General features: G+C 28.7%; 2 protein-coding genes and 1 pseudogene across 3 annotated transcripts, besides 4 other annotated features; all 3 read left to right on the forward strand.

The window, feature by feature from the left end:
- Positions 1-39: 39 nt before the first annotated feature.
- Positions 40-1357, forward strand: TVAGG3_0002710 (thioredoxin-like family; the record flags this gene model as incomplete). The annotated part of the gene is made up of 1 exon (XM_001298509.1): positions 61-1251. One exon carries the CDS (start codon positions 61-63, stop codon positions 1249-1251), a length of 1191 nt encoding a protein of 396 aa, XP_001298510.1.
- A 669-nt stretch (positions 1358-2026) lies between these two features.
- Positions 2027-2867: a mobile genetic element.
- Positions 2027-2867: a terminal%2Cinverted (terminal inverted repeat of Banshee-A1 transposon ID:TVAGG3_0002720).
- A 3816-nt stretch (positions 2868-6683) lies between these two features.
- On the forward strand, positions 6684-7582 carry TVAGG3_0002730 (annotated as a pseudogene). Its single transcript has one exon. A coding segment is annotated over exon 1 (899 nt).
- Positions 7583-11242: 3660 nt separating this feature from the next.
- Positions 11243-12083: a mobile genetic element.
- Positions 11243-12083: a terminal%2Cinverted (terminal inverted repeat of Banshee-A1 transposon ID:TVAGG3_0002740).
- Positions 12084-12462: 379 nt separating this feature from the next.
- On the forward strand, positions 12463-13404 carry TVAGG3_0002750 (protein serine/threonine kinase protein; the record flags this gene model as incomplete). The annotated part of the gene is made up of 1 exon (XM_001312155.2): positions 12469-13389. The coding sequence occupies one exon, from the start codon at positions 12469-12471 to the stop codon at positions 13387-13389; it is 921 nt and encodes a 306-aa protein (XP_001312156.1).

Raw genomic sequence — 13404 nt, forward strand, 5'->3', positions numbered from 1 at the left:
AAAAATTGCACGTTGGATAACGATATTAAAATTCAAAATCAAAAATTCAATTTCTCAAAAATGTTTGCTTTCCTAATTCACGGTATTCAAGCTGAGTTTATAAGATTTAGCTACAAAAAATACCTAAAACTTAAAGAAAAAAGCTTTGAGAAGCCAATATTTGCTATTGCTTATAGTCCTTACTGTGGACATTGTACTGAAATTCCAAATGAGTCAATGATTTTTCGCCAAAGAAACAACAAACGCGATGATTTCTACTTTACATTACTTAATTGCGGTGAAGGTGATGCATGTAGCCATTTTACTGTACCACACACTCCATATCAAGTTATAATTCAAGGAGATGAGAAGGATTATTGGCCTGAAACTAAAACACATACTGCTCTTGAGTGGGAGGAGTTCGTTAACAAGACATTACAGCCACATCTCACGAAAATTCAGGATCAAAGTGAAATTGAAAATTATAAATCTAATTTAACAGAAGGAGGAACACTCTTTTACTTACAGGTTCAGAGTGAGAGTAGTATTGCCTTCAAATTATATCAAAAAATTGCAAAACAATATTATATTTATCAAGATATCTTCTTGTATCAGATTGTTCCATACAAGACAGAAAAAGTTATTGCATATACATCACCAAATTGCCCGATAGAATACAACCAGTTATCTCTATTACAAGGATTTGTTGATGAATACAAATTTGGTGGTGCTCATCGTTATTTGTATAATGAATTAGCAAACTTACATCATTCACAAGTTCCTTCAGCAGTTTTGCTTGTAGAAGATACATACACTTCCACAAAAATCAATGATGGACTCAAAAATGACATTTTGGATATAGCTGATAAGCACTGCGGTGTCAAAACAGGATGGATGTCGTTCCAATACAACGAAGGATTCCTCAAAGATCATAAAATCCACGACGATGAGATGCCATTACTTGTATATCACGGAAACAACTGTTTGAACTACTACAGAGGCAGAATGAGTGATGTAATCGATACCGACTTCATGAATCTGTCAATATCTGGACAACTTTGCGGTAAAAATTACAATAATGTTGATGGATCTGAGAATATTACAGTTTTAGATGACAAGAAAGGTCTTCCTAAGACACTATGGTGGAAGGCTAAAATAAGTGGATGGACATTGGCCGTCATTTACATGTCTTCCGCTTTCGCAATCCTTGCTTCTTTAGCAGTCTTGACACCGTATAGATCTAAGTCAAGAAACACCGAAAAACTCGGATAAATTTGTCTTTTTATTATTAATTGCTTGTATTTCAATGGAATTTTACATTGAAATTAATTTTATATGAAATATCAATAAAATATGGTTTAAAAAAATAACACATAAAACTACAATAGCATATTTTTTAAGTGTGATATAAGAAAGAAAAGTTTACAAATTCATGGGTATTTTGTTGGCGCAATTAATATATTTTTCCAATAAAATCAATGATAAGATATGCAATTTAATACCGAATATCTGTACAATAAGTTAAAAATCAAGCTTTATCGCAAAATCAAAAACAATTCACCTGAGCATTTTTAATTAAAGCTTAAGCGTCGAAGCAATAATGATTTGTAGACAAAACAGAGTCTGACTGCAACATAAAATACACATATTCTTTGAGCACCGTAATTAATTTTAATTCAAAGTAGAGAACATAATGACATCCACAAGATCTTCCACTGCACTGTGATTTTAATTGAAAACTTTTTATCGAAGACCCATAAAAATAAAGTTCCAGTTTTTTTTATGAAAGTTCGGAACTTCATGACGTTATGCAAATATTGCGCTTTATGCTGTGGGAGCAGCTTTAATCAATATCCATAAATATCTAATCATCACAATTACCGATAATTTATTGAACTTTCACAGAAAAAATCAAATTCGATATAAATTACAATTCAATCTTTTGAGAGGAATTTTTTGGCCCATAAAAAAATATTCTCTATCGTTATTTCATTGACAAAAATAAATCAATTTTTATAATGGTCCAACTTAAAAATAATTAAAATTGTTATAGACCGAAAATATATTTTTTCGGTTTTCTCTTCAAATAATTGAAAGAATGATACTATTATAGGTTTATTATATTATATACCATATAATCATGCTATAGCCGAAAATTATAAGTTTTGAGAAGATTGAATATAACACAAATAAATTTGAATGTAAGTTAAATTGTTTGTTGTTTTTAATAGGTATTTAATGAGAAATCCAATATTGCGAAATTCAAATTGAATAAATTGAAAGAACAGAAAAAGTTATTCTTTTCAATTTCGAATATGTTTCATTGTATTTATAATTATATGGCAAATAAGATATTTAAACTTGATTTTTGAAGGAAAATTCACAAAATTGAATAAATTCAAATAATTTTTATTCAAAAATAAACTAGTTATTTGAGTTTACTACTAATTATCTATTCAAACGACAAAGTTTGTAATTTAAAATATTTTGTGAGATTCAGAATTGAATTAATTCAAGGTTTCTTTTCAATTAATATTAATGACCATATTACGCATTTCGAACATTCTAAACCAAATATATAAAATGGGAGACGATGTTAAATTTTCTAGACATAAAGAAGTTGTTTTACCGAGTTTTAGCTCTTATCTCTAACAAAAAATTAATTTTTAAAAAAATGACCGAATACGTTTCACAGCGAGAAAAAAATAAAAGGCAAGATAGAATTTTCTAGACATAAAAGAAGTTGTTTACCGAGTTTTAGCTCTTATCTCTAACAAAAATTAATTTTTAAAAAAAATGACCGAATTACGTTTCACAGCGAGAAAAAAATAAAAGGCAAGATAGAATTTTCTAGACATAAAGAAGTTTTTACCGAGTTTTAGCTCTTATCTCTAACAAAAATTAATTTTTAAAAAAATGACCGAATACGTTTCACAGCGAGAAAAAAATAAAAAGGCAAGATAGAATTTTTAGACATAAAGAAGTTGTTTACCGAGTTTTAGCTCTTATCTCTAACAAAAAAATTAATTTTTAAAAAAATGACCGAATAACGTTTCACAGCGAGAAAAAAATAAAAAGGCAAGATAGAATTTTCTAGACATAAAGAAGTTGTTTACCGAGTTTTAGCTCTTATCTCTAACAAAAAATTAATTTTTAAAAAATGACCGAATACGTTTCACAGCGAGAAAAAAATAAAAGGCAAGATAGAATTTTCTAGACATAAAGAAGTTGTTTACCGAGTTTTAGCTCTTATCTCTAACAAAAAATTAATTTTTAAAAAAATGACCGAATACGTTTCACAGCGAGAAAAAATAAAAGGCAAGATAGAATTTTCTAGACATAAAGAAGTTGTTTACGAGTTTTAGCTCTTATCTCTAACAAAAAATTAATTTTTAAAAAAATGACCGAATACGTTTCACAGCGAGAAAAAAATAAAAGGCAAGATAGAATTTTCTAGACAATAAAGAAGTTGTTTACCGAGTTTTAGCTCTTATCTCTAACAAAAAATTAATTTTTAAAAAAATGACCGAATACGTTTCACAGCGAGAAAAAAATAAAAGGCAAGATAGAATTTTCTAGACATAAAGAAGTTTTTTACCGAGTTTTAGCTCTTATCTCTAACAAAAAATTAATTTTTTAAAAAAAATGACCGAATACGTTTCACAGCGAGAAAAAAATAAAAGGCAAGATAGAATTTTCTAGACATTAAAGAAGTTGTTTACCGAGTTTAGCTCTTATCTCTAACAAAAAATTAATTTTTAAAAAAATGACGAATACGTTTCACAGCGAAAAAAAATAAAAGGCAAGATAGAATTTTCTAGACATAAAGAAGTTGTTTACCGAGTTTTAGCTCTTATCTCTAACAAAAAATTAATTTTTAAAAAAATGACCGAATACGTTTCACAGCGAGAAAAAAATAAAAGGCAAGATAGAATTTTCTAGACATAAAGAAGTTGTTACCGAGTTTTAGCTCTTATCTCTAACAAAAAATTAATTTTTAAAAAAAATGACCGAATACGTTTCAAGCGAGAAAAAAATAAAAGGCAAGATAGAATTTTCTAGACATAAAGAAGTTGTTTACCGAGTTTTAGCTCTTATCTCTAACAAAAAAATTAATTTTTAAAAAAATGACCGAATACGTTTCACAGCGAGAAAAAAATAAAAGGCAAGATAGAATTTTTCTAGACATAAAGAAGTTGTTTACCGAGTTTTAGCTCTTATCTCTAACAAAAAATTTAATTTTTAAAAAATGACGAATACGTTTCACAGCGAGAAAAAAATAAAAGGCAAGATAGAATTTTCTAGACATAAAGAAGTTGTTTACCGAGTTTTAGCTCTTATCTCTAACAAAAAAATTAATTTTTAAAAAAATGACCGAATACGTTTCACAGCGAGAAAAAAATAAAAGGCAAGATAGAATTTTCTAGACATAAAGAAGTTGTTTACCGAGTTTTTAGCTCTATCTCTAACAAAAAATTAATTTTTAAAAAATGACGAATACGTTTCACAGCGAGAAAAAAATAAAAGGCAAGATAGAATTTTCTAGACATAAAGAAGTTGTTTACCGAGTTTTAGCTCTTATCTCTAAAAAAATTAATTTTTAAAAAAATGACCGAATACGTTTCACAGCAGAGAAAAAAATAAAAGGCAAGATAGAATTTTCTAGAATAAAGAAGTTGTTTACGAGTTTTAGCTCTTATCTCTAACAAAAAATTAATTTTTAAAAAATGACCGAATACGTTTCACAGCGAGAAAAAAATAAAAGGCAAGATAGAATTTTCTAGACATAAAGAAGTTGTTTACCGAGTTTTAGCTCTTATCTCTAACAAAAAATTAATTTTAAAAAAATGACCGAATACGTTTCACAGCGAGAAAAAAATAAAAGGCAAGATAGAATTTTCTAGACATAAAGAAGTTGTTTACCGAGTTTTAGCTCTTATCTCTAACAAAAAATTAATTTTTAAAAAAATGACCGAATACGTTTCACAGCGAGAAAAAATAAAAGGCAAGATAGAATTTTCTAGACATAAAGAAGTTGTTTACCGAGTTTTAGCTCTTATCTCTAACAAAAAATTAATTTTTAAAAAAATGACCGAATACGTTTCACAGCGAGAAAAAAATAAAAGGCAAGATAGAATTTTCTAGACATAAAGAAGTTGTTTACCGAGTTTTAGCTCTTATCTCTAACAAAAAATTAATTTTTAAAAAAATGACCGAATACGTTTCACAGCGAGAAAAAAATAAAAGGCAAGATAGAATTTTCTAGACATAAAGAAGTTGTTTACCGAGTTTTAGCTCTTATCTCTAACAAAAATTAATTTTTAAAAAAATGACCGAATACGTTTCACAGCGAGAAAAAAATAAAAGGCAAGATAGAATTTTCTAGACATAAAGAAGTTGTTTACCGAGTTTTAGCTCTTATCTCTAACAAAAAATTAATTTTTAAAAAAATGACCGAATACGTTTCACAGCGAGAAAAAAATAAAAGGCAAGATAGAATTTTCTAGACATAAAGAAGTTGTTTACCGAGTTTTAGCTCTTATCTCTAACAAAAAATTAATTTTTAAAAAAATGACCGAATACGTTTCACAGCGAGAAAAAATAAAAGGCAAGATAGAATTTTCTAGACATAAAGAAGTTGTTTACCGAGTTTTAGCTCTTATCTCTAACAAAAATTAATTTTTAAAAAAATGAGACCGAATACGTTTCACAGCGAGAAAAAAATAAAAGGCAAGATAGAATTTTCTAGACATAAAGAAGTTGTTTACCGAGTTTTAGCTCTTATCTCTAACAAAAAATTAATTTTTAAAAAAATGACCGAATACGTTTCACAGCGAGAAAAAAATAAAAGGCAAGATAGAATTTTCTAGACATAAAGAAGTTGTTTACCGAGTTTTAGCTCTTATCTCTAACAAAAAATTAATTTTTTAAAAAAATGACCGAATACGTTTCACAGCGAGAAAAAAATAAAAGGCAAGATAGAATTTTCTAGACATAAAGAAGTTGTTTACCGAGTTTTAGCTCTTATCTCTAACAAAAAATTAATTTTTAAAAAAATGACCGAATACGTTTCACAGCGAGAAAAAAATAAAAGGCAAGATAGAATTTTCTAGACATAAAGAAGTTGTTTACCGAGTTTTAGCTCTTATCTCTAACAAAAAATTAATTTTTAAAAAAATGACCGAATACGTTTCACAGCGAGAAAAAATAAAAGGCAAGATAGAATTTTCTAGACATAAAGAAGTTGTTTACCGAGTTTTAGCTCTTATCTCTAACAAAAAATTAATTTTTAAAAAAAATGACCGAATACGTTTCACAGCGAGAAAAAAATAAAAGGCAAGATAGAATTTTCTAGACATAAAGAAGTTGTTTACCGAGTTTTAGCTCTTATCTCTAACAAAAAATTAATTTTTAAAAAAATGACCGAATACGTTTCACAGCGAGAAAAAAATAAAACTGTACACTGATTTTAATTTTCATTTCCAGTCACTTTACTTATTATTTTTTCTTTTTTTCATTTTAATTATAAATTATTTCATAATACGTTTATTTACGTTACCATTTTCTTTATTCTTTTGAATTCCATACTAGACTCTTATAGAATATTTTGATTGTTAACGTACCTCATTAGAATGAATCCTTACAAAGGGTATGTCGATCGAATTTACCTAATTGGTATTTCCAATCAGATTGAAGAAGGTAAAATGACATGCGAAGAAGCTTGCACCCATGTTCCCATCGCCCCAACCCTTCAATCAAATGATTTAAAATATTTAGATGTTTCAAAATCTTTTTTACAAAATCAATTTAGCTTACAGAATATCCCATTGCCTAAAGGCAAGAAAGGTCGTAGGGTCAATCCCTACGACCAAATCAAAGCTCTTGCTGTGATACATGACCACTGGGCCTTTCCCTGTGGTCAAACAAAACAATGGAAATGTTTGAAATTACAACAAATTGATTTATCTTATAGAGAAGTACGCAGATACTTCAAAGAAAATCATTTCACCAAGACGCAATTAGAGCATGCCGGGCCAGAAACAGCAGTAAGATATTGGGCGCTTTCCCCCAATCTTATCTGGCACGCAGATGTTCATTATTTTAGGGGTGTTCGTGGCCAGTATATTTATGGCATAATCGACGATTTTAGCCGCAAAGTCCTAGCGTGTATAAAATACCAGATATGCTGGCAGCGACGACAGCGAACGTTGCGGCTTCCGCCTTCATTGAATTTGGCGCCCCTTATTGTTTCTGGACCGACAACGGTTCAGAAAATAGGGGCGCCTTTCAAGATCTACTTGATCTGGGCGTCCAATGGCGGCATACAGACTCTCATTCTCCCTACCAAAATGGGAAGATTGAGAGATTCTGGCCGACATTGGAGCGCTGCCAAAGCATTCAGGCTATTCCTGCCTTTATTTGGGAGTACAATAATAACACACCGCATGAAGATCTCCCAATTAATCCATTAACTGGAACAAATTACACGCCAAATCAAATGTATCAGCTGAAACCGAAATACACAAATGCAGATACAGAAAGGTTGTGGCAAATATGGGATACAGATACAGGCATGACCGCTGTTGACACATTCACAGCGTAATAATAAACATAATTTTTTAATTTCATTTTTAACAAGTTTTTTTAAATGTATGTAATGAATAATTCATTAGAATATGATAATGCACATTGTAACAGAATAGAACAATCACCAAATTTTTTTGAAATTAAAAAATAAAAGTAAAAAGTATAAAGTAATCTAACCAAAAAAGATATTTAAAAGAATTTTGGAAAAAACAGAATAAGGATAATGATATTATTTTAGATACACAATCGATGTACTGAAGAATAATCCGGTAAAATGATGATATAAAATTAGATTATTTTACAAGTAGCTAAAAGAATAAAACTATAATATAAAATAAATGAAGTTTAATGAAACAATAAATGTTAAATAAATAAAAAAGATTTTTATTTTATATCAGTATTGAGAAAAGTAACAGCTGACAACTTGGTAGACAACTTCTTTATGTCTAGAAAATTCTATCTTGCCTTTTATTTTTTTCTCGCTGTGAAACGTATTCGGTCATTTTTTTAAAAATTAATTTTTGTTAGAGATAAGAGCTAAAACTCGGTAAACAACTTCTTTATGTCTAGAAAATTCTATCTTGCCTTTTATTTTTTTCTCGCTGTGAAACGTATTCGGTCATTTTTTTAAAAATTAATTTTTTTGTTAGAGATAAGAGCTAAAACTCGGTAAACAACTTCTTTATGTCTAGAAAATTCTATCTTGCCTTTTATTTTTTTCTCGCTGTGAAACGTATTCGGTCATTTTTTTAAAAATTAATTTTTTGTTAGAGATAAGAGCTAAAACTCGGTAAACAACTTCTTTATGTCTAGAAAATTCTATCTTGCCTTTTATTTTTTTCTCGCTGTGAAACGTATTCGGTCATTTTTTTAAAAATTAATTTTTTGTTAGAGATAAGAGCTAAAACTCGGTAAACAACTTCTTTATGTCTAGAAAATTCTATCTTGCCTTTTATTTTTTTCTCGCTGTGAAACGTATTCGGTCATTTTTTTAAAAATTAATTTTTTGTTAGAGATAAGAGCTAAAACTCGGTAAACAACTTCTTTATGTCTAGAAAATTCTATCTTGCCTTTTATTTTTTTCTCGCTGTGAAACGTATTCGGTCATTTTTTTAAAAATTAATTTTTTTGTTAGAGATAAGAGCTAAAACTCGGTAAACAACTTCTTTATGTCTAGAAAATTCTATCTTGCCTTTTATTTTTTTCTCGCTGTGAAACGTATTCGGTCATTTTTTTAAAAATTAATTTTTTGTTAGAGATAAGAGCTAAAACTCGGTAAACAACTTCTTTATGTCTAGAAAATTCTATCTTGCCTTTTATTTTTTTCTCGCTGTGAAACGTATTCGGTCATTTTTTTAAAAATTAATTTTTTGTTAGAGATAAGAGCTAAAACTCGGTAAACAACTTCTTTATGTCTAGAAAATTCTATCTTGCCTTTTATTTTTTTCTCGCTGTGAAACGTATTCGGTCATTTTTTTAAAAATTAATTTTTTGTTAGAGATAAGAGCTAAAACTCGGTAAACAACTTCTTTATGTCTAGAAAATTCTATCTTGCCTTTTATTTTTTTCCTCGCTGTGAAACGTATTCGGTCATTTTTTTAAAATTAATTTTTTGTTAGAGATAAGAGCTAAAACTCGGTAAACAACTTCTTTATGTCTAGAAAATTCTATCTTGCCTTTTATTTTTTTCTCGCTGTGAAACGTATTCGGTCATTTTTTTAAAAATTAATTTTTTGTTAGAGATAAGAGCTAAAACTCGGTAAACAACTTCTTTATGTCTAGAAAATTCTATCTTGCCTTTTATTTTTTTCTCGCTGTGAAACGTATTCGTCATTTTTTTAAAAATTAATTTTTTGTTAGAGATAAGAGCTAAAACTCGGTAAACAACTTCTTTATGTCTAGAAAATTCTATCTTGCCTTTTATTTTTTTTCTCGCTGTGAAACGTATTCGGTCATTTTTTTAAAAATTAATTTTTTGTTAGAGATAAGAGCTAAAACTCGGTAAACAACTTCTTTATGTCTAGAAAATTCTATCTTGCCTTTTATTTTTTTCTCGCTGTGAAACGTATTCGGTCATTTTTTTAAAAATTAATTTTTTGTTAGAGATAAGAGCTGACACTTGGTAAACAACTTCTTTATGTCTAGAAAATTCTATCTTGCCTTTTATTTTTTTCTCGCTGTGAAACGTATTCGGTCATTTTTTTAAAAAATTAATTTTTTGTTAGAGATAAGAGCTAAAACTCGGTAAACAACTTCTTTATGTCTAGAAAATTCTATCTTGCCTTTTATTTTTTTCTCGCTGTGAAACGTATTCGGTCATTTTTTTAAAAATTAATTTTTTGTTAGAGATAAGAGCTAAAACTCGGTAAACAACTTCTTTATGTCTAGAAAATTCTATCTTGCCTTTTATTTTTTTCTCGCTGTGAAACGTATTCGGTCATTTTTTTAAAAATTAATTTTTTGTTAGAGATAAGAGCTAAAACTCGGTAAACAACTTCTTTATGTCTAGAAAAATTCTATCTTGCCTTTTATTTTTTTCTCGCTGTGAAACGTATTCGGTCATTTTTTTAAAAATTAATTTTTTGTTAGAGATAAGAGCTAAACTCGGTAAACAACTTCTTTATGTCTAGAAAATTCTATCTTGCCTTTTATTTTTTTCTCGCTGTGAAACGTATTCGGTCATTTTTTTAAAAATTAATTTTTTGTTAGAGATAAGAGCTAAAACTCGGTAAACAACTTCTTTATGTCTAGAAAATTCTATCTTGCCTTTTATTTTTTTCTCGCTGTGAAACGTATTCGGTCATTTTTTTAAAAATTAATTTTTTGTTAGAGATAAGAGCTAAAACTCGGTAAACAATTCTTTATGTCTAGAAAATTCTATCTTGCCTTTTATTTTTTTCTCGCTGTGAAACGTATTCGGTCATTTTTTTAAAAATTAATTTTTTGTTAGAGATAAGAGCTAAAACTCGGTAAACAACTTCTTTATGTCTAGAAAATTCTATCTTGCCTTTTATTTTTTTCTCGCTGTGAAACGTATTCGGTCATTTTTTTAAAAATTAATTTTTGTTAGAGATAAGAGCTAAAACTCGGTAAACAACTTCTTTATGTCTAGAAATTCTATCTTGCCTTTTATTTTTTTCTCGCTGTGAAACGTATTCGGTCATTTTTTTAAAAATTAATTTTTTGTTAGAGATAAGAGCTAAAACTCGGTAAACAACTTCTTTATGTCTAGAAAAATTCTATCTTGCCTTTTATTTTTTTCTCGCTGTGAAACGTATTCGGTCATTTTTTTAAAAATTAATTTTTTGTTAGAGATAAGAGCTAAAACTCGGTAAACAACTTCTTTATGTCTAGAAAATTCTATCTTGCCTTTTATTTTTTTCTCGCTGTGAAACGTATTCGGTCATTTTTTTAAAAATTAATTTTTTGTTAGAGATAAGAGCTAAAACTCGGTAAACAACTTCTTTATGTCTAGAAAATTCTATCTTGCCTTTTATTTTTTTCTCGCTGTGAAACGTATTCGGTCATTTTTTTAAAAATTAATTTTTTGTTAGAGATAAGAGCTAAAACTCGGTAAACAACTTCTTTATGTCTAGAAAATTCTATCTTGCCTTTTATTTTTTTCTCGCTGTGAAACGTATTCGGTCATTTTTTTAAAAATTAATTTTTTGTTAGAGATAAGAGCTGACACTTGGTAAACAACTTCTTTATGTCTAGAAAATTCTATCTTGCCTTTTATTTTTTTCTCGCTGTGAAACGTATTCGGTCATTTTTTTAAAAATTAATTTTTTGTTAGAGATAAGAGCTAAAACTCGGTAAACAACTTCTTTATGTCTAGAAAATTCTATCTTGCCTTTTATTTTTTTCTCGCTGTGAAACGTATTCGGTCATTTTTTTAAAAATTAATTTTTTGTTAGAGATAAGAGCTAAAACTCGGTAAACAACTTCTTTATGTCTAGAAAATTTAACATTCGTCTCCCATTTTTATATATTTGGTTTAGAATGTTCGAAAATGCGTAATATGGTCATTAATATTAATTGAAAAGAACCTTGAATTAATTCAATCTGATCTCACAAAATATTTTAAATTACAAACTTTGTCGTTTGAATAGATAATTAGTAGTAAACTCAAATAACTAGTTTATTTTTGAATAAAAATTATTTGAATTTATTCAATTTTGTGAATTTTCCTTCAAAAATCAAGTTTAAATATCTTATTTGCCATATAATCATAAATACAATGAAACATATTCGAAATTGAAAAGAATAACTTTTTCTGTTCTTTCAATTATTCAATTTGAATTTCGCAATATTGGATTTCTCATTAAATACCTATTAAAAACAACAAACAATTTAACTTACATTCAAATTTATTTGTGTTATATTCAATCTTCTCAAAACTTATAATTTTCGGCTATAGCATGATTATATGGTATATAATATAATAAACCTATAATAGTATCATTCTTTCAATTATTTGAAGAGAAAACCGAAAAAATATATTTTCGGTCTATAACAATCCCGTTATTGAATTGAATGTTGCCAATAAATATAATTTAAAATTCTTCTTTAATTTGCCAATTTAGGTTCATATTCCCAAAACTTTAACAAAATTGAGTAATTTCTAATAGTATTCAAGTACAGAAAAATCAAATTGGTCGACCTAATAACATCTTACTTAGATTATAATACCTCATATAATAATGCAAATTTCATATTCAATGTCATTCAAATTTATCGTTCAATTTTTAGTTGATCGACATTATTTTTAATATTACCTTTGACTATATCAAATTCCATTCAAGCTATTCATTTATTTGATTTTTGAATCAAAAACGGTTGTATACAAAAGAAGCATGAATTTTTAATAAAATATTTTTTATCATTTTTTTAATTACAGCTATGGCAGCTAACATTTCCAAACAAGTTAAGCAGTACTCAATCGGATATATCATTGGAAAGGGCTCATCCAGCTCAGTCTACCAAGCATATGATACAAAGAAACAGCAATTTTTCGCTGCGAAATTTATCTCCAGAGAAATCTTCCACGGTGATGGAGAATACCTTAGACATGTTGAATCTGAGCTTAGGATCTTAGAAAGACTCGATCACCCATACATTGCCAAATTCGTTGAAACAATTTTCCTCGAAAACTACATCGTCATTATTACAGAACTCTGCGTAAATGGAACCCTTTCGCAATATAACTTATCACACGAAAAGTTACCAGACTCCAAGATCTATACTATCGTTCAACAGACCGCGTCAGCCTTAAATTATCTTCACTCTAGGGGTATTTTCCACCGCGATATTAAACCAGATAATATCGGCTTTGATGAAAATATGAACGTTAAGCTCATTGACTTCGGCTTCTCTACAGAATCTCAGATGATGGATCAGTCATTGGCGTGCGGAACACCATATTTCATTGCACCAGAAGTCATTTACTCAGAAACATATGATGGTGCAAAAGCCGATATGTGGTCCCTCGGAGCGATGGTTTATTATTTAGTTAATAAGCAATCTATCTTCGGTGACCTTTCTCCAACCCAATATATGAAGAAACTCGGAAAGGTTAACACAGTTGAGATCAATGGCTATGGCCATATGAAGAAGATCCTTGAGAGCCTCATTCAGATGGATCCAAAACAAAGATTATCTGCATCGGATCTTCTCAAGCTCCCAATTTTCACAGGAGAATTAAATATTAGAGCACGATCAGCTTCACTCCCAATCATGAGCAACTCTAAATCAACTACTTCAACAAGAAGGCTTATTATACGCCCTACTATGAAGAATACTAAATCATTTATTTGGTTGTAATAAAATATCATGTAT

Source organism: Trichomonas vaginalis, chromosome IV (genome assembly GCF_026262505.1).
Source record: "Trichomonas vaginalis G3 chromosome IV, whole genome shotgun sequence".
Classification (NCBI taxonomy): domain Eukaryota; phylum Parabasalia; order Trichomonadida; family Trichomonadidae; genus Trichomonas; species Trichomonas vaginalis.